Below are 21,797 nucleotides of genomic sequence, written 5' to 3'. Positions count from 1 at the left end.
GCTTAAAATGGTTCTCTGTTATTATTTTATTAGTGGTTCTTATTTGAACCTCTCCCTATATATATATATATATATATATATATATATATATATATATATATATGGAGAGGTTCAAGAAAGAACCATAAATAAAAGAAGACCGGAGAACCATTTTCAGTCATTCGATCATCAAGATCTACGGTGGATGCATCATCTTGTTGGATGAATGCAGATCCTGGGTTCGAATCCTGAAGGGAGCATTTTTTTTAAATTTTTTTAGTGCATTAATTTTAACAGCGAATGCATTAATTTTTACAATTGATGCATTAGATTTGATGGTTCTCCCGTTCTCACAATTAATATAGTTCTCTCTAGAACCACACCCTATATATATATATATATATATATATATATATATATATATAGGGAGAGGTTCAAGAAAGAACCATAAATAAAAGAAGACCGGAGAACCATTTTCAGCCATTCGATCATCAAGATCTACGGTGGATGCATCATTTTGTTGGATGAATGCAGATCCTGGGTTCGAATCCTGAAGGGAGCATTTTTTTTTATTTTTTTAGTGCATTAATTTTAACAGCAAATGCATTAATTTTTACAGTGGATGCATTAGATTTGATGGTTCTCCCGTTCTCACAAATAATGTAGTTCTCTCTAGAACCACACCCTATATATATATATATATATATATATATATATATATATATATATATATATATATATACACGAAAATATCTGATGATTGAAGATCCATAAATAGTAATCATCTCATTTTGTTTACTAACTAACTATATCAATAATTATGATAAGTATTACTTTAAATCTCAAATTATTTATATATATATATATATATATATATATATATTTTATTAATAAAGAAAAAAATCTTACTCACACACAAACCTATTAATTGGAGACGGAGCATATTACTAACAGATTGCGCTTCATTGTTAAATTATTTGTACACTACCAATTATATCATGAATCATCACAATTTTTTTTAAATCATGAATTAACTATTTTGTATGAATTGCATCATCCATCTATTTTTCGACTCCAAAAAATTGACGCGACTCGCGAAATATTACGATGTATTTAAAATTATTTTTATTTTTCAATTAGTAAGTCACAAAACAATTGTACCATGTGAATTAGAAAAAATATATTGTGGTGTCAAGAGTTGAAAAATAGACCAAAGTACAATGGATACAAATTTAAAAATTCATAATTTAAAATAATATTTTTAAACTTATAAAATATAATTTATAGTAAAAATAATTTAAAATTTAAAGTGAAATTTAGGTAATAAATTATGAATAAAATTATCTTGTGACTCACTTCTTTTTTAATAATGTTTGATAAATGTTGTTGTTTGGTAATCCAAAACCTAAAAGAGGGGTATGACCGACAGGCCCATCAGAAATAAATTAAGTGATTCAACAAATTGCTCCCGTGCTCAAAAGTAGTTGAATTTTTCCCGTAAAGCACTTAACGCAGTTATGGCGTAGTATGTAATTACCACCAAATGGACCACTGTCCCCCACCTATATTTTTTCTTTTTCTTTTCAATTCATTATTTATATACTTTATTCCAACAATAATAGTACTATTGGAACAAAATATATCCGAATAAAATATAGGTTAAATACTCTCATCTGTCTCATTATTGTTGGACTATTTCTTTTGGACACGAGTGTTTAAGATAATAAGATTGTAATGTAAATGTATGTGGGGTCATATTATTTATAGTGTAAAATCATTACCAAAAATAGAAACAAGCCAATATTAATGGGATACCCCAAAAAGCAAAACAGACTAATAATAATGGGACAGATGGAATACTTTAAAAACTAAATTATTAAAAAAATTATTCAAACTAAAAAAGAATTTAATTAATTTTATTATTTTCTCTACATTATAATTTTTAAAAATTTTACTCCCCCTCCATAAAAAATCTTTCTATTTTTCATTTTTGGGATGTCCATGAAAAAAAAAAAACTTTCTACCTATTGTTGGACTATGTCCCACATAATACTTTATTTACTCATACTTTTTATCTTTTCACCATTTTTAATATTACAATATATTTTCATCATTCTCAATACACTTAATAATTTTTTCTCAACTCTCAGTATACTCAATAGTAACTTTTTTCTTAAAACTCCTATCACCCTCTTTTTTAAAGTTCTTTCACAAACGGAGGGAATATTATTTTTAAAGATCTACCTGCTCTACTAATTTTCCTTAACGAATACAGCTCTAACCAGCTCTTCCATTCCAACTTCAAACAGGAATCGTTACTGAAAAATTGCCCCATCGACTTTTTTTAAGTGAATTGTTGAAAATGACATTTTACGATTTTAGTATTGAAATTTTAGATAATTTACGGGATGTGTTTTAGTTTGTTAGAAAATAAGATAATCCATACCTTGTTGCCAAAATTATCTTTTTTGGGATGTTTCATATCATAGTCAACATGCTTTTATAATAATTCTATTTAGCTTATTTATTGCTCCATTATTATCTTTACAAAGATTAAATAAAGTTATTTTAACAAAAGAATCTCTTAAAATAATTTAAATGAAGAGAGTGGACTATGATATGAAACATCCCAAAAAGAACTAGATGACTAATTTCAAGGATAGAGATAGTATTTTGTTTGGATCTTCATACTAATTTCGCAATAATTGAATTTACATGTGACTAGTTAGCTCACACATGTGAAGAAGCTTAATTAAATTATTTTTATTCAGATAGGCTTTGTTAAATTTCAACGGCATGAATTTGTCATAACTAAGAACGAAATGATACAACAGAAGACAGTATATTCTATGGGGTGTATATACTAGAGCATTTTAGTAACAAAACTTTAATACATTTTAATTTGCCTAAAGAGAGTGAATTATAATTGAAAAACATCAATTTTAATTTGGCTTTGATTTGTAATTTGTAAAACTAATGGAATCAAAATAAATGTTCAAAAAAATGCTAGTGTAGCAAACGTGAGCAGCCTAATTTATTAACTACAATCTCCCTACTCAGAAACATAATAGTATGTTTGTGAGCAAATAAACCAATATGTTATGCAAAATGCGAGTTCAATGCATTCAAAATTCAACCACACATAGAGTCTCAATTCAAATCTCAGAGACAACCCTAAATTCATACCACAAAACCAAGAAATCAAGAAGTGGATCATAGTAGCTTACCTGGACCAATCCCCACTCTTCCCTCCACTTTTCTGTTCAAGCCTTACATCTGTAATGACAATATCCTTGGAAGCAGCCTTGCACATATCATACACTGTAAGGCCAGCAACTGTAACCGCGGTGAGGGCTTCCATCTCAACCCCAGTCTTCCCGGTGGAGGCAGCTTCACCTCGTATCTCAATGCTGAAATCACGGTGATTCAAGGCCAGATCCACATGAACACGCGACAGGTTGATGTTGTGGCACAACGGGATGAGGTTGCTCGTCTGCTTTGCGCCACAGACTCCAGCAATCTTGGCTACACCAAGAACATCTCCTTTCTCCATCTGGTTGGCTGAGACCAAACCAAACACCTTCTCACCTAACACGACTTTGCAACTAGCAAGTGCCACTCTCTTGGTTATCTCCTTGGAGGAGATGTCAACCATTCGGGCTTCGCCTTTGCTATCAATGTGACTCAATCCAGAAGGAGGCGCAGGCGCTTGTTGTCCATTGACACCTTTGGCTACAACATGCGATTCTTGATCTAGAGTCGGACTGTCAAGGGATGACGGGGGAGGTGCACCAAACACAAACTCCATTTCCTAGACGAATAAACAGGGGAGGGAATTGTTTTGGTTAACCAATTTATATATATAGAAAAATAAAATCTTTTATGTATTTTTCGACTTTTCCCAATCCATCGTCCAATCCAATCTTTTTCCAAGACCTATTCCACTTTTTTTCCAACCACTAAATCCTAAATCATTCATCAAATCATCATCATCATCATTCATCAATGCAAAGATCATCGTCATCTCAAACAATTAGACATTAAAACTAAACATACACAAATCATCATTTATTCTCTCACGTCTCAAACTGTCAAATTCAAACTCAATACTCAAAATACACAAACTTTAAACTGTAATGAATCAACAAACATCACCATTCAAACTCTACTTAATAATTACTATAATAATCATAAAATTTAAAAATAATATACATATAATTACTTTCGGTTATTAGTTCCCAATAGGTTATAACCGATAATCGATTTTCCATGAAACATCAATCTGATAACTGAACCAAAACCGATGAGGTCGGTTATCAATCTTCATCATTTTGATTTGGTACATCTAATACCCAAATAGTGAAAACCAAATTCCCACCCCTACGAATAAACATTAAACACAGAGCTTAATTGTAGACTATGTTCAAATAACTATAACCGGGCTTGAAGAGGCAGGTGTATGTAGAGCACTGCTACCTTATAAATACTATCTTAATTCTAATGCAAGAAACAACAATCAAGGAGAGCTGCGAATCCTTTCATGCCAGAGGGTGGAACTTAGTCATTTAATTAGTGGAGCTTTATGCAATATTGGATGAAAACTTCTTTTCTTTCTTCTATAAATTGAATAATGGAGATGATGGTTATTCTTTTAGCAATAAATTAATACATACTTTTATGGTTTATGTTAAAGATGGTATTGTTGATGAAGGTAATGTGATGAACATGCAATTGATAATCATAATAGAAATATGCAAAAGCCCCTCTCATTCTCACACTGGTTTTTTTTTTTTTTTTTGATCGGGCAAAGTCATGTTAGATGTTAGTAGTTAGTTCTCCATCCACTCCAAGAACCACCTTATCTCTCCATTCACCAAATTCACCTTATATCTTCAATCTCCAATTCGCTCCCAAGAGGGATCGAACCCGGGTCACTTCACTTAAGTGAGGACCTGGTGGCCAGTGGGCTAAGCCCCCTGGTTATATGGATTAGTCTTGATTCTACTTTGAACTCTTTGCTTAATAATACACTTTGATCAATTATTTCTTGCTCCTTTTCTACTACTATAAACAAGATTAAAGCTAACTAATCCTATGAAAATAGCTGCCAAGATTTCAGAAAACAAATTATAATCATGCTTTTTTAAAAACGAACCTGATTGAGCTCGGCGATAGTTTTGGCAAAATCATGGCTGCCGTCACTGCTGAAGAATCTAACCCTCGGAAAAGGCTTCAGTATCGTTGCAAATCGACGAAGAAACATCAGTAGCTGAGCTTGCACTTCGTCGACAACGGAAAATTTCGAGTCGTGACAATCTCAATTGGTAATTTTCATTGGGGCATTTTCACAAACAGTTTGTGAACATGAAGTAATCTAAAGCCTGCAACAATAGCCAACTAGCAAGATGATATGTAATGTTCCCTATTCAAAGTTTTACTATATTGTTGTGTAAAACATTGGTGTGTTGTGTTTTTGAGAATCACATTGCGCGTTGAATGTGTTGTTTTTTTAGTATATAATTCTTCTCTGTTTTTTTATTTATGAAAAAAGTAGATGAATAAATCTTTATCTTTATATATATAAAAAACAAAGTAAATGTAATTTTATTCAATTGCAAGGATATAATTGGAATTGGAGTGAAATTTTATAAACTAATTCAGCAAAAATGGTGGATTTATGGAAACCGCATCATTAATTTTTTTTTTCCCTTTATTAATGATATAACTTGGTATTAAATTATTAATACATCAAATTGTGTTTATAACCGAATATAACTGTAGCAAAAATCGTAGATTTATGGAAACTTATTATTAGGGCCGCCATTTTATTAATAACAAAATTGATTACTGTATTCCTTAAACAAACTCAACAAATTCAGTATTAATAATATTAATATAATTGACTCATTTAAAAGATAATATTAAATAATTAACTTTTAAAGTGCCTTTAATTATTATCTCTCAAAACAAATTGAACCAATTGATAGTAAATGATTTTTGACTTAACTAATTCAAAATTAAATATCTTCATACATAAAAAAAATGTCAATAAATTGAATTAAAATATTAAAAATATAAATATAAATAATTATAATTATATCAACTAAATAAATATTTTATTTTTATTTATATTTTGCGTGATTTCATCTTGAATTATAAATGCATTTTAAATGAAAGATTGTGGAAAATCATTTAATTTAGTATGTACTGAATCTCAAATAAATAAATAAATTATAATTATTAAATTGCGGTTTTATATAAAAAGAAAGAAAAAAGAAAAAGAAAAAGAAACCCGTGAAAGCACAAAGACGCGGACTAAGGGTCCGAGACTCTCAAAAGAGCTCGTAAAAAAGAGAGAAAGAGAACGAAACTCAAAACGCTAAAAAAGCTTCAACACGCTAAACGCACAAACATCTAATAATAAGGAAAATCCATGTTTGTGTGAAGATCGTGCAACTCCATTTCATCAGACCAGCGACTGTTAGCGATATTATCCATAACCCTCATACTAGGACTTTTGTTATGATCAACAACAAAGGCCCTCGGCTTATAACCCATTTCCTTCGCATTCCTGAGGCGACTTTTTATATTATCTTCCTGAGTTTGAGTTACACGCGGACGCTCCATCCCCTTCGGGGGACGGCCCCGTCGCTTAGGCGTCGCAACGAGCAGTTGCATGCCTTGACTAACTTGCTCTTCTAACCTACTAAGACGAAAAGCAAAATCTTCTGACGCAGTGGGCGAATCCTTGTCGTTCTGTGAAACCAAATCAGCTGCCACATTAGTCTGGGCAACCTCCTCTCCCTTACCAGCCTCAGTTATCTGATCGACCACTCCACCAGCCACCTCAGTCACCGAATCAACAGCCACATGAACCTCCAACGGATGCTCCGCTGCCTTATTAATAATTTCAGCATCATCAGCCTTCAATTCCTCATCCACAGAACTATCAGTGTCCGCATCTGCACCGCTAGATTGTTGGACATTAGCGACCTGAAGATCTTTCGGATCTCCCTGACTAGCTGCTACCTCTCTATGACCCAACAAATCACAATGATAGGCTGCCTCCCTTCCATCCATGACTGAACTGTCCTCCGCTAGAGGGCCAAAAGAGTTGATGTCCAACTCACGCCCAATAGCAGCATCCTTGTCCACAGTAACAGCAACCTTGCCCGCCACCTTGCTGCTAGGAACAACCTGGTGCCACTCGTGTGTCGGCCTTGGCAGCAAAGCAGACGGCTTAGTCTGCAGACATGGTTGAATAATCGGTGGCGGCTTCGGCAACACCGCACCCTCACCATTAACCTCACTCAACGCCGTTGCTTTAATCTTATGGCACTTGTCGGGATAGTGTCCCGTGATCTTGCAACGACCACAAAAAAGTGGAAGATTTTCGAAAACGAACTCAACATGAAAAGAAAAGTCGTCCATATCAATAAGTAAAGTATTAGGTAAAGGGAGCGACATATTTATTTCAACGAGAACTCTAGCGAATTGCCTGAAATCTCTTCCAGCTGAAGCTCCATGAATCTTCAAAGGATGACCCAAGAAACGAGCAATACCAGAAATAACTTGCGGATTCCAATACTCGATCGGAAGAAAGTGGATGCGAACCCAAACGTTAGCCAAGGGAGAGTTTTCCTTGAAAGGATCAAAATTCCGAGACCACTCCCGTAACCGAAAGTCTCCCTTCGAGAGTTCCCAAATAATCTTCCCTTTTGCTATAGATTTATCCGCAGCCGTAGTGAAACGAAGAGTATAAAAACCCTTTCCCAAGGGGATCAGCTGCCAATCCGAGGCTACTCCCCATAACTGTTGAAGCTCCGATTTCAACTCCAAAGTCGACCTCGGCTTATCTCCTTTCCGCAAAAGAAGACGTCTTGTCAAAGCATGTTGAAACGCCTGAACCTCCTTTAGGTAGAGCTCCTTCGGAATCTTAAGCGAAAACTGATCTCCGTCCTTCGTAGGACGCAAATCATGAAAGACGTGAGCAGCAAGGTCCGGCCACTTGACCGGCCGCTTAACTGTTGCAGCAGCATAAAAGATACGATTATCCCCAGCAAACACACTAGGGTTTTCTTTATTAGGTCCCGAAACTGCAGCCGAAGCGTGGGGAACAGTTTGACTGGCGGCGCCACGCAAAGGTGACGCTTCTTTTCTGGACTCAACGCCAATGATACTGTCATGAGTTGCAGCAGAGCCATGCTGAAAAATGGCAGAAGATCTAGGTGTATTTTGCAGGAGAGCTTTAGGATTATCAAAATTCGTAGAGATGGGTGGGAGATTCAGGGCCCCCTTATCTCGAGCACCACCCGGAGACGAACAGGCCATAGTCCGGCGAGAAAGGCGGCGGCGCTAGGTCTAGGCGGCGGCGGCTAGGTTTCCCCATAAATAAATTATAATTATTAAATTCAACAAAATAAATGTTTTTTTTTATTATTTTACTTATGATATTTTGATTATTATATTATGCATTTAGATTTATTTAATGTATAAAATTTATTAATATAACAAAATTACAAAATATAGTTTAAATTTTTATAATAATGTATTTATATATGGTTCTTATTTTAAATATATAATCTGTGTGCATCGCACGAGTGGTATACTAATATATATATAAATAGAAGAGTGTGCAAATAAATTCAATTAGAAGGATACAATTAAATTATTCAAATAGTATAAATTATCAACGATTTTATATCATCACACACGTAATATAAATACTCCAACTATCTAATGCTCAAACTAAATTCATGTTTATTTCAAAATTGAAAACGAACAAGTGAATTCACTTATCAAATCAACAGTTAGGATGTGATAAATTATGATTTTTTATTCTTTTTTGCATAGATTATTTTCTTTTTTGCATGTAAATGTGTTTTGAATGAAATATTAAAATGTATATTAAATAGTATCAGTTTATAAAAATAGGTTTAATTAGATATACAATATTTGACTATTAATTATAATTTTGAATCTGAAAGTAGTTTTTAATATGATTTATATCGTTAGCAACTTATTATATAAGTGATACTATATCTATATATAAACAAATGTTATATTTTTGGATAAATTACATTGGTTATAATAAAATATTAGATCAATTTGCAAATAATAAATTTGATATTTAAATTAAATTTTTTTAGGTTATACTGATAATTACTCTCTACGCTCACAAAAACAATCTATTTTTGTCATTTAAGGGCGTCCACAAAAATTAGTCTTATTATAGTTTTGGAAAGTTTGCATTACATGATGGATCTTTTTCTTCACTGACAATATAATTAATTATCATTATTTACACTACTTTTTAAGTGTGATCCTTTATTCATTCACAATATACAAACCATTTTTATTAAAACTCGTATCATCTTTTTCTAGGAGTATTTTTTGTGGACGAAGAACATATAAAATATATACATAATTTATGTGAGTCTAAGATCACAATCACCGCGCATAGCGCGGGAGATACACTAGTATATATAAAAAGCAAAGTAAATGTAATTTAATTCAATTGCAAGGATATAATTGGAATTGGAGTGAAAAAATTATAATCCTCACTAAACCACCTAAAACCACCGCCATTCCCTCTCAAAAAAAAAAAAAAAAAAAAAAAAAACTCCTCAAAATAAAATAAGGTAATTCAATATTCCATAAAACAAAAGTAATTCAATATTAGCAATACTAAATGTTTATTTCTTTCAGAAAGATATACTCCTATATATTAAATAGATGAAAATTTTTATTACGCCCCAATTGTTTTTTTTATTAAATAAGATTTTATTAAAAGAAAGAAAGAAAAAAACGCACCTAAAAACCCTTGAGAGCACAGCAAACTAAGGGCCGAGCCTCGTTAAAACCCTTTTAAGACAAACCCGAGAGGGAAAATTCTTAAAAGGAAAAAAGAGTACTCGTCTAGAGAACTGTGTGAAAGCGGGAGTGAAACAACTTCAGAGACTTCGGCCTAACCATCGTCCCTAAGTTGCTCGGCTTCCAAACACAGTAACACCGAACTAAAAAAATAGAACGGACCAACAAGAAACAAAAGCCAAAAAACAGGAAAAGGAAATAAACAGACGAAGATAAAACTCCAAGAATCAGTGCGTCGACGACAAAAGCTGCTGATTCCCAAAAGAAAATCACTGCGAGAAAGCCCAAAAACCAAACGCAGAAAACCAAAGAGGCCCGACCAGCGACGCCCCAGTGCCGAGCGCACCCGGGCACTGAAAGGGCACCGCCGACACCCCATCCCATCCCGACACCAAACTCCAATGATCTGCTTCACCCACCAAAAGCATCACCCATCCCCCTTTCCGAACAGCCCGACAAGCAAGAGCGTCGACCAAAACTAAAAAATCCCCAAAGCTGGCGAGACCAGGCCACCTGCTGCCCCTCAACAAGAATGCCCAGCAGATGTTTGTAAAAAAACCCAAACCAGTAAAGCCCAAAGGCAGGGGGCTGCCAGCTTAGCATATACGAAAACCAAAGAACTGGAGCTAAAACTCCAAGAATCAGCACGTCAATGACTGGAGCAACTGATTCGCAAGTAGACTCAACGCGAGGCTTCCTCAGGAGCCAGACGCGGAGATCCAACGAGGTCCGACCAACGACGCCCCAGCGCCGAGCGCACCTGGGCACTAAAAGAGCACCGCCGACACCCCAATCCCACACGACACCATTCTCCTCCGCACTGCTCACCCACCAACTGCAGCGCTTCACCCATCTTCTGTTCCAAAAAGACCGGTTCATCTGCTGCCAAGCATCACCTAGCAGGTGTTTGTGAAAAGACCTGAACCAAAACCAATTGACAGAGAAGTGCCAACTGAACGTAAGAATTCTTTGAAGAAACCAAACAATCAGAGATAAAACTCCAAAAATCAGATCGTCGATGACAGAAACAACTGATTCACAGAGAGACTCAACGCGGCACATGCTTTGTCGCCAACCTCGAAGATCCAACAAGATCCAATCGGCAACAATCAGCGCCGAACTGCCCCGAACACAGAAAAAATCTAACGCCAACACTCCAGCCCAAAAACGCCATCCCCAGCTCCAAAAAAACGCCAAAGCCAAACAACACCATAAAACCTCTTGTAGATCATTTGCCATAAATAATGCGTGTGTGGCTGTGAGATCCCATATCCAGCCGAACAGTCTTTTTGATGTCCTCGACCTCATAAGGCCACCAACCTTCTAACCTAGTAGGATTCGCCATGATGTCCGCAGGTTTATTACCTTCCCGGTAGATATGAGAGATCCTGATCTGAAAATCGTGGAGCAATTCAAGAGTGTGGTGCCAAGAGGCATAAAATCTCCAAGGAACCGCAGTGGAACGCGATTCTAAAGTATGAATCACGTAAGTAGAGTCCGCTTCGATCCAAAGATGACGCCATCCCTTGTTATGGGCGATTTGAACGGCGATAATGACCGCGAGAAGCTCAGCTTCAAAGGCGTAACCAACACCCGCCTTAAAGTGAAAACACCCTCGAACCCAAGCAAAATGATCTCGAAAAACTCCGCCCGCAACGATATTGCCCGGACTGCCCTATGCCGACCCATCGGTGTTAACTTTGATCCATGGGGAAACTGGCGGCCACCAATGTACAGATCTGAATAAAGGCAGGGCCGCAGCTCTAGACTTAGCTCCAATGTGACGCAGAGTTAAATAGTCACTCCAGGAATTGTGCATGTGCCCAAGGTTCTGAAACATATCCATCTCTTTAAAAGTCACTTTAACCATCCTGAGCAAGCAAAATTTGGAAAAAGTATGATTCTCAAACACACAATCATTACGTATAACCCAAATCATCCAAATAAACGTGATAATTCCAGCCTTCCAAAAAGAATTCACTTGTGAGCTATGTTTGAGATTCCAGGCGATGGCCAAAAAATTGTGAATACCCGGTATGTGATCACTCTAACCAAAATTAAACCAATCTAAGAACTCAATCCAAGTCTCACGAACCAACATGCAGCTCCAAAAAATGTGATCAATGGATTCATTATTGCGGAAGCAGAAGGGGTAGTGATTAGGCTTAATTAGGCCGTGCTTAATTAAGCTGTCATAAGTAGGCAGGCGATTGTGCAGGACCCGCCACACAACCATCGATCTACGCATGGGAATAAATCTTTCCCATATCCAAGTACCCCAAATGACTTGTGGAAATCGGTGACAGTTATTCGCAAAGGCAAGAGCAGAGGTAACTTGACCATGAACCGAATTCTTCCAAAACCTAGTGTCTGAATCCGTCCCAATTGGCAGAAGAAGAATATCGCAGACGACTTCAGGAAAATTATTGACGAAATTCTGGGTGAAGTGCCAGACACCGTCATAAAAATAATCAGCCACAGTGAAGTTGAGCGATTCCAGGAGGAGAAAAGGAACGGCGCACCTGTCAGCAAGTTTATAGCCAATCCAATCATTTTTCCAAAAATTGGTGCTTTTCCCATTTCCAATAAAGCTGTACGAGTCCTCCACAAGGGGTAAAATATCATCGTGAATTCCAAGCCAAATAGAGGAGCTGACATTTGGTCGAGCGTGAGAGAAATTATCCAGGTAACGCGCCTTGAGTAACGAGTAACCAAAATCCTTGCCCCATATGATGTTCCACGCCATTTTCATAAGATAGCACTTATTCATCAAAGCAAAAGACTTTAAACCAAGCCCGCCTTCCTCTTTGATGGAACAAACTCTTTCCCAGTTAACAGGATAGCTGCCCCGTTTATTAACATCACCTGACCAAAGGAAGTTCCTGCAAAGCTTATCAAGATTGTGAATAAGCGATCTTGGCCATCTGTAAACAAGCATAGAATGAGTTGCCGAGCTCTGAATAACAGATTTGATGAGGCACAACCTACCAGCCATAGAAAGTTGCAAACCTTTCCATCTTGAAAATTTGACCGCAATGCGATCATGAATCGCTCTTAAGTACGAAGCTTTGGCTCTACCAACAAAGATAGGAACACCAAGATAGGTGAAAGGCATCGTGCCAACAGCAAAACCAAGTTGACGATTAATTTTCCTCTGAAGCCTTAGATCCACTTTATTCGCATAGAAAACATGAGATTTGGCCAACGAAACTTGTTGCCCAGATATGGAACTATAGAAATCCAGGATTTTCTTCAGTGTCTTAGCGTTCTGCACAGAAGCCTTGCAGAAAACTAATATGTCATCAGCATAGAGCAGATGAGTGGGGAAGCTCTGCCGTCGATTGTATCTCATGGGATGCAAATGATCAGAAGAAACACAGTTGTGGAATAAAGCGCTGAGAACATCCTCTGCAATCCCAAATAATATGGGGGAGATGGGATCACCCTGTCTGACTCCTCTCGAGCAACTGAAATACCCACAAAGTTTCCCATTTACAAGGATAGATAACTTAGCCGAGTGTAGGATCACTTCAATCCATCTAATGAATTTACTATCATAACCACCGACTCTCAAAACGTCCAACAAAAAGTCCCAACGAAGAGTATCAAAGGCTTTCGAGATATCAATTTTGCAAGTCATATTCCTTCTGCCATTGGAACGATTCATACAATTGACACCCTCCGAGCCGAGCATAATGCAGTCATGGATAGCCCGGCCACTAATGAAACCAAATTGGTTCGGAGAAACACACTTTTCAGCAACGATATTGAGTCTCCTGGCAAGAATTTTGGAAATGATCTTGAAGAAAAAATTCGACAAGACAATTGGACGGAGATCAGTCACCGAGGTCACGTCCTCTTTCTTTAGAATCATGATGAGAGTGTTAGAATTACAACCATTCGGCAGGTAAGAACGCGTGAAGAAAGTGCGAGCAGCTTTCCAGATGTCGACCTTAATAGTTTGCCAGCAAACGTGAAAAAATTTGCCAGTAAAGCCGTCAGGCCCCGCAGCGCTATTTGCATCAAGGTCAAAAACAGCCGCAGTAATTTCCTCCTCGTCAGGAATTCTAACAAGCATCAAATTTTGATCATCAGAGACCATATGATCAATAACCGTCTCTATCGCCGTGATATCTCCCACATCAGAATCAGGCGCATTAAAGAGATTAGAGAAGAAATCCACAATGTAATCTTCAATCATCTGCTGATCATAACTCATAGTGCCGTTGACCTGCAAATGCAAGATCTCCTGCCGTCTCTGCTTGTACCGAAGCATGTTATGAAAAAATGCAGTATTACGGTCTCCATCATGTAGCCATTTGACGCGACACTTTTGTTGCAGGAGAGAATTTTTTCGAGAAAGATGCACATTAACTGTAGCCCACCTCTCTATTAAACAACTCCTCCGTATAACCATCTTGAGCAATTTGCTCTTGAATAAGCAGGAGTTCCTGCTGCGTTTCCATCACCAATCTATCCACATTGCCAAAGACCGTTCTATTCCAAGCCGTAATGTCTTTCCGAAGGCGCTTAAGCTTAGACATGACAGTATAAATGGGGCACGAAGCAGCTGTCGTCCCCGTCCAGGAGCTAGTTACCAGATCGCTGAACTCCGGATGCTCGGTCCACATGTTCAGAAATTTGAAAAACCGCCTTTGATTAGTGTTAGTTTGTTGGCACATCAGAGCAATCGGAGAATGATCCGACGTGATCCTGGGGAAGACATGAGTATGAACACTTTGCTAATGATCCGCAAAAGAAGCCGTATAAAAGGCCCGATCTAGAATCGACTCAACGTGCGACGGCATAAAACGTCTTCCAGACCAAGTGAATCTAAGACCCGTAGTTGGCGATTCCACAAGACCAGAGTAGTCAATGAAATCACAGAAGTCTTTGCAAGCCGCAGCAGCAGGCATGCAGGTACTTATACGTTCATGCGCCCCTTTAACAGCATTGAAGTCTCCAATGATGACATAATACTCATTCAAGTAGCCGAGAAGATCAATCCACATTTGACATCTCATCTGATGAGAATTAGAACCGTGAACGAACGCCACCCTGTAATCAAAACCCTGCCAAATGCAGTCGATGATAACAGTTTGATCAGAGGAAAAAATTATTTGAAAAGTGAGACTAGGATTTGCAAAAATCCAGATGTTAGAGCACATATCTGTTCTTTGATTTTGATGAATCGGAACCAAGTTGATGGCCCTCCAGTACGGAACCGAAGCACGATTGAAAGCAGACTTAGGCTCAATAATACCAACCATCACCGGATTAAAGGAACAGCAGTGTTCCTTTAGGACTCGTTTGGTTTCGTCCGTTAGGCCACGAACATTCCAAGCGAGTATATTCATGGGAGAATTATTTGTGTTGGGTGGGACGACGAGCATCTCTCGCCTCCACCTCTTTCGCCCAACTGCCAGCAGCCACATTATCCATGAACCGCCCACTTGAAGAAGTGGTTTTATCAATGGTGTAATCTCTTGGTTTGTGACCAGCTTCCACCGCAGCAGTCATTCTTTTGTTAATAAATTCCTCAGCTTTGTCATCCGGCGCCGCGCGTATATAATCCGATTTCCGGAGACGCGATTTGATGTTGTCGTCATGAATGATCAAGTTCTTTCGGGCAGCAGACCCATGCGGCCTTCCCCTCCGTTTAGCAGCTGCATCTTTTTGAGTAATGGCTTCAACCACGCGTTGAGCTTGCGCCTGTTCTGTCACCTGTGGCTGAGGCGCCGGAACTTGAGTCTCCACTTCTTCTTGCTCTCTGTCTTGTTCCGCAACAGCCTCTATAGCAGCGACTTCAGCCTCTGTAGCAGCAACTTCAGCCTCGTCCGACGTTTTAAGAACCTCTTCCGGAAGGTCAGGGCCATAGAACTCCTCCTCACTTTCCACATCTTCTGCCACCAATCCTTCTTTATCAGGAAAAACATTCTGTTCCGTGGAGAAACATTCTGCCACCAATCCATCTTTATCAGAAGAAACATTCTGTTCCGTGGAAGCTAGGGCCTCAAAAGTATTAGCCATGGCGCCATTATTCATTTTTTGTCCCAAGCCCGAGGCTTCACCTTCATATCTCGGTTTCCAAGACTTTTTGTTCTTAACTGTAGTGAACCCATCTCCCACTGTCTCAGCATTATCCACTTGTTTCCCTTTAGCTTCTTCCGCGATCTTATTTTCTTGACGTGCTAAAAGTTTCTTACATTTTTCAACAGTGTGACCTGTGAGCCTGCATTGAGAACAATAGAGAGGGAGACGTTCATACACGAACTCCACATAGAAAGAAGCAATACCACAATCGATGGTAACCGATTCCTGTAGCGGAATCGCAAGATCTAATTCAACAAGGATACGAGCGAAATTCCCTTTTTCCCCATGTGCTGAAAGACTATCAATTCTGATCGGCGATCCAAGAGTTCTACCGATGGCTGAAATCACCTCTGCATGCCAATATTCCACCGGTAAATTATAGATTCTCACCCAGACTTGACAAAGCGAAGAAACTTCTTTGTAAGGGTCGAAGTTTCTAGTCCATTCACGAATGCGGATTGAACCACGAGAAAGATCCCAAACAGCATGACGTTTTGCCGCAACCTTGTCTTCCGCTGTAGAGAACTTTAGCGTGACCCAATTGTAATCTCTCTATAGATATATATTGAACTAATTAAATATTAAATAATCTTTTTATGAATTAATTGAATTTTAAATATTTAATTATATATATGAACATGTTATCAAGCATAGTAACGTCATTTACTTACAAAGTTTGAAGTACGTCTACTTATTTATCCATAAATTTATAAAATCATTTTTATCCAATAAATAGTACCAAAACAAAAATAAATTATGAATTATCTTTGATAATGGTTATTAGCGGCTATATATTCTACTATATAAATATTAAATATTCTACTATTTATTCACGCCATGATCAACGAATTTGATAAACGTTCATCAAATCCGTTGAACATGACGTGAATAAATATTGATTTATTGGGGTTGTGGGATTCGACTCTGTATATGTTCAACAAAAAAATTCCGTTGAACATGACGTGAATAAATGGTGATCGTTTAATTAAATAAGATCAACGTCTGAAATTTAGTCTCTGTTCTTTGAATATTGAGTGGTCTCCATTGAACTCTTTCTTTTATATATATATATATATATATATATATATATATATATATATATATATATATATATATGTGTGTGTGTGTGTGTGTGTGTGTGTGTGTGTGGACATACTAACAAATATTGCCACATAAATATAAAGAGACATAAAATTACATAATACTATAATTTTATTTTATAAAGGAAATACTAAACTGCCAAATGTTTCTTTAACTACTACTATAATAATAATAATAATAATAATAATAATAATAATAATAATAATAATAATAATAATAATAATAATTTATGATAGCTTATGATTTTTTTTATTTGCATAGATTATTTTCTTTTTTGCATGTAAATGTGTTTTAAATGGAATATCAAAATGTATATTAAATAGTACTAACAGTTTATGAAAATAGGTTTAACTAGATATACGATATTTATGAATTGAATTCAAATTGAATAGGTTATGATATCTTAAATTTTCAACATATTATTTGAATGAAATAACTTTTTATATTTTTTTATAATTTCCTTATATAAATAAATAATTAAATAAATATATATATATATATATATATATATATATATATATTACTTGATTGTACTGTTAATTATAATTTTGAATTTGAAAGTAGTTATAAATCCGGTTTATATAATTAGCAACTTCTTATATAAGTGATACTATATCTATATATAAACAAATGTTATATTTTTGCATAAATTACATTGATTATATTAAAATATTAGATCAGTTTGAAAATAATAAATTTGATATTAAATTTTACTTTTTTTTAGGTTATATTAATAATTACTCCATCCGCCCACAAAAACAGTCTATTTTTGCCATTTAAGAACGTCCACAAAAATTAGTCTCATTATTCTTGAAAACTTTACATCACATGACGTATATTTTTCTTCACTCATATTACAATTAATTATTATTATTATTTACATTACTTTTTAAATATGATCATTTCTCTACTCACAATACACTAATAATTTTTATAAAAATGTGTATCGTCTATTTCTAGGACTATTTTTTATGGACGAAAAATATATAAAATATATTTATAATGTATACGAGTCTAAAATCACAATCACCGCGCATAGCGCGGGAGATACACTGGTATATATAAAAAGCAAACTAAATGTAATTTAATTCAATTTGAAGGACATAATTGGAATTGGAGTGAAAAAATCAAGTTAAAAAAAAATTGCCAATGACTTCCTACAATGTCAAAATTGTGCATTATCTTTTAAATTGTGTTTCTTTGTGTTTTATAAGACAATTAATTGTTTTTTTTTTTGGTTTCAAACGATTATACTTACTTCTCCATTTACTTTTTTATTTTCCTTCATTATATTAAACATATTTTCTATTCTATTTATTTTATAATTTTATTATGAATATAATATACACAATGCATATTAAATAAAAATAATTTAAAATAAATAAGTTGTTGCCATTTAAAGTTTAACCAAATTCAAAAAATAAGTCTAACTTTCCTTTAAATGTTTAATGTGTGTAAATATTTTTCAAATTGTTTTTAACGTATATTTCTTCTATCTTTTTATGAATTTGATTTAATTTCTTATCTTTATTTTCTTCTTTTTTTCTCTACTATTTTTCTTTATGAAAAACGGTGGTGGAATTTTATATCTTTTTTAATAAGTTTTTAATCTTAATTTCGTAATTTTATTTTAATTATAAGTGATAAGTTATTGAATTAAATTAAGTATGTAAGTGACTATTATAAATGAATTATAATATATATATATATATATATATACACACACTTGTATGTATGTATGTATATTGATTTAAATAAATCTAGGTGTATATTGCATATATTAGTAAATTATTTTTAGCTCTTGGATATAAAGATTCACGATAAATACGTTCAGGGTTACAACCCCCTAATATTTAACATAATCAGATTAAATATATTCAATTTTTATTGAATTAAAATTTATAAGAGACCAAAAAAAATTACTATGTTTTAATTAATTTGTTTAAAATTAGTGTTTCTTTCTAAATATGACAACTTTTTTATTTTTAATTAATGTATTATAGTTGTATCCATATAATTATCTTTGATATGTATTAAATTAAGCTCGGATATCTTTACATGTTTATTAATTTTTCAAAAATATGTGTTCAGATATGGTCTGTCAAAGACCAAAATGCTTAATAGCAACTATTTTAATTCCTTAAATTATGAAAAGATCTTTGGTGAAATTATAGTTCTGGGTCCAGAATTTGAATCTCATAGGTTGATTTTTTTTTGAAATCATTATTTTTCACACCAAATTCATAATGTTACATAGAAAATTCATACTCAACTTATTTTATACGATAAATTGATTTAATTTGTATAATTATAGAACTCCTTATATAAGTGATACAATATCTATATATAGACATCAGAACCGATCACCTACCCACCGTGGGCAAGCATAACATGCCCACCACTGATGTGGCAATTTTAATTAAGAAAGAGAATTAATAAATCTTACTCTAATTAAAATTATCTTACTATAATTACAATTGTCACATCATAGTGGGCACATTATGCATACCCACGGTGGATAGGTGATCGTTTCTGATATCAGATCACTTTGCAAAAAATAAATTTGATAACAAAATTTAATTTTATTAATTTATACTAATATTATAAAACATATATATATGCATATTTTGCGCGAGTTTAAAATCATATTCACCGCGCATAGCGCGGGAGGTACACTAGAATATTAAACCCTACGAGTCTTTGCTTATTTCATTGGGTAATTGTTGGTTCGTACCAATTCTCAACATTTTACACCAACGCAATACATGAAAAACATTTACAAGGGGTGCATATTAGTAAAAATTTGTAGATAATTTAAAAGGTGTAGTTATGTTTATAAGGGGTGATGGTAGTCAGTGATACAAATGGGGTGATAATCTGGGGCGGGGCGTGGCAATTAATGGTCGGGCCTTAGGCATAGTCATCCCATACACCTCAGTTGTATCGATGTGTTGCGGGCCCGCGCTCCAATCGAAGGCCGTGCAGGAGACGCGCCAGAGCCATCAGCACCAACGTCACGCCGAGCGGCGCGCCGGGGCACTTCCTCTTCCCTGCGCTGAATGGGAGGATCTTGAAGTCGGCTCCGTGGCTGATCTCAACCCGGCTCCCGTCACCCGGCCAGTGCCTCTCTGGTTCGAACCGCTCCACGTCATCCCAGATCGCGGTGTTGCGGCCCAACCCGTGCGTGTTGATGAAGACACGTGTCCTCTCGGGGATGTAGTAGCCGTTGATCGTGGTGGGCCGGGTTGATTCGTGTGGGATCAGAAACGGGCCGGCCGGGTGCATCCGGAATGTTTCTCGGACTATGCAGCGTAGGTAGTTTAAATGGGCCAAGTCGGGTTCTTGGACCATCCGGTTTGGGCCGACGACTGAGTCGAGTTCTTGTTGGGCTCGTTTGAGGACATGTGGATGTTTGATTACTTCCGCCATGGCCCACTCATTTGTAACTGCGGAAGTGTCGGTGGCTGCAGCTATCATATCCTAAAATGTAACTTTATAGTAAATATTTGTTACTTATAAATATTTGCATCTCTTAATAATCAAAAAATGCTAGAAATGACCTGAATGAGTGCTTTGATCTCTAGATCATCCATGTGCTCTTTTCCATCTTCACCGGGCAAGGACAACAAGACATCAACGAAATCCATATGACCATTGTCTTGATTTTCTTTATTTGCCCTATGTTGTTCGATAATTTTGGTATGAAATTCGTCGACTCTTTTCTCGACTTGTCTCATTTTCTTCTCACACCCAAACGGGTCGACCCACCTCCAAATGGGCAAATAATCACCCAAATAAATTAGGCCCAGAAGCCAAAAGAGCTCATGCGTTATGTGCATGAAGTCCATGGCCTCTTGTGGGCCGTCCGATCCAACCCCAAAGTATTGCTTCCCCAGTAGCATTCTAGTCACATTGTTCATAGAGAACGCACCTAAGTACTTGTCTCAAATTCACCTCTTTTCCATATTGGGCTGAGGCCCATATATTCCTTACCAGATGTTGGGCCTCATCAGACCGGTGGCCCGCGAACGACTCGAGCCTTTTGGTAGTCAGCAAATGTTCCATGCAAATTCGTCGTAATCGTTTCCATTTGGGCCGAGAGGGGCTAGTGCAACGTCGCCGCAACCGTAGGCAAGGTGCTCTGCTGCCTAAGGTTCGTGGTCGTGAGGCGAAGACATCGTCTTGTTGCCGTAGAATCTCACGTATGATGTCGGGATCGTTGGTCGTTATGGCGTCGACACGGCCCAACCGGAGATAGACTAGGGGGCCATATTTCTCACATAGGGCCGCTAAATCTCTGTGCGGCAGCTGGCCCAACTTGAAGAAGGTTGCCAAATACGGGCCATTTGGGTGGGCCGGGGGGTAGTTTGAGGCCTCCTTTACTGGAATTCTTGGAGCACCAACTAATAATGAATTTGAAGAAGAGATATGAACAACTGAGTATGCACAAAAGTGTCACAACATAATTTATCATCAATAAATGCAAAGTAGAATCCATTTATTATGGCAAGATTTTGAATGATTTTATTATCAAGATCATTTCGAAATATATAGATGGAAAGATTTGAGTAGCTTGATGTTAAGTTGATTCTTGCATTAATGAGTTGCTAAACCATCATCTTGGCATTTCACGCTCTGTTCGTCGCCTACATTTCTTCTGATAAGAAAGAAGCATGATATGCATGTGTTTCTGTGTGTGTGTGTTTGTGTTAATATTTAAATATAAAAAAAGACATAGCAATAAAAGATAA

The 21,797-nt window shown here is 36.2% G+C and overlaps 2 protein-coding genes across 2 annotated transcripts; both read right to left on the bottom strand.

The window, feature by feature from the left end:
• Nucleotides 1-3,054: 3,054 nt before the first annotated feature.
• LOC130997353 (cyclic pyranopterin monophosphate synthase, mitochondrial) lies at nucleotides 3,055-5,744 on the bottom strand. Its single transcript, XM_057922645.1, has 2 exons — nucleotides 5,135-5,744; nucleotides 3,055-3,790 (listed from the first exon to the last, which is right to left on the bottom strand). The coding sequence occupies exons 1-2, from the start codon at nucleotides 5,240-5,242 to the stop codon at nucleotides 3,203-3,205; spliced, it is 696 nt and encodes a 231-aa protein (XP_057778628.1). The 5' UTR covers nucleotides 5,243-5,744; the 3' UTR covers nucleotides 3,055-3,202.
• A 14,104-nt stretch (nucleotides 5,745-19,848) lies between these two features.
• Nucleotides 19,849-21,574, bottom strand: LOC130997352 (cytochrome P450 703A2). The gene is given in 7 exon segments (XM_057922644.1): nucleotides 19,849-20,024; nucleotides 20,026-20,526; nucleotides 20,607-20,981; nucleotides 20,983-21,137; nucleotides 21,140-21,194; nucleotides 21,196-21,354; nucleotides 21,356-21,574. Coding segments are annotated over 7 exon segments (1,560 nt in total). The 5' UTR covers nucleotides 21,545-21,574; the 3' UTR covers nucleotides 19,849-19,898.
• Nucleotides 21,575-21,797: the final 223 nt, after the last annotated feature.

The sequence above is a fragment of the Salvia miltiorrhiza genome, chromosome 8 (genome assembly GCF_028751815.1).
Source record: "Salvia miltiorrhiza cultivar Shanhuang (shh) chromosome 8, IMPLAD_Smil_shh, whole genome shotgun sequence".
Taxonomy (NCBI): domain Eukaryota; kingdom Viridiplantae; phylum Streptophyta; class Magnoliopsida; order Lamiales; family Lamiaceae; genus Salvia; species Salvia miltiorrhiza.
The sequence above is the reverse complement of the archived record's forward strand: the minus strand, read 5'-3'. Positions and strand labels throughout refer to the sequence as shown.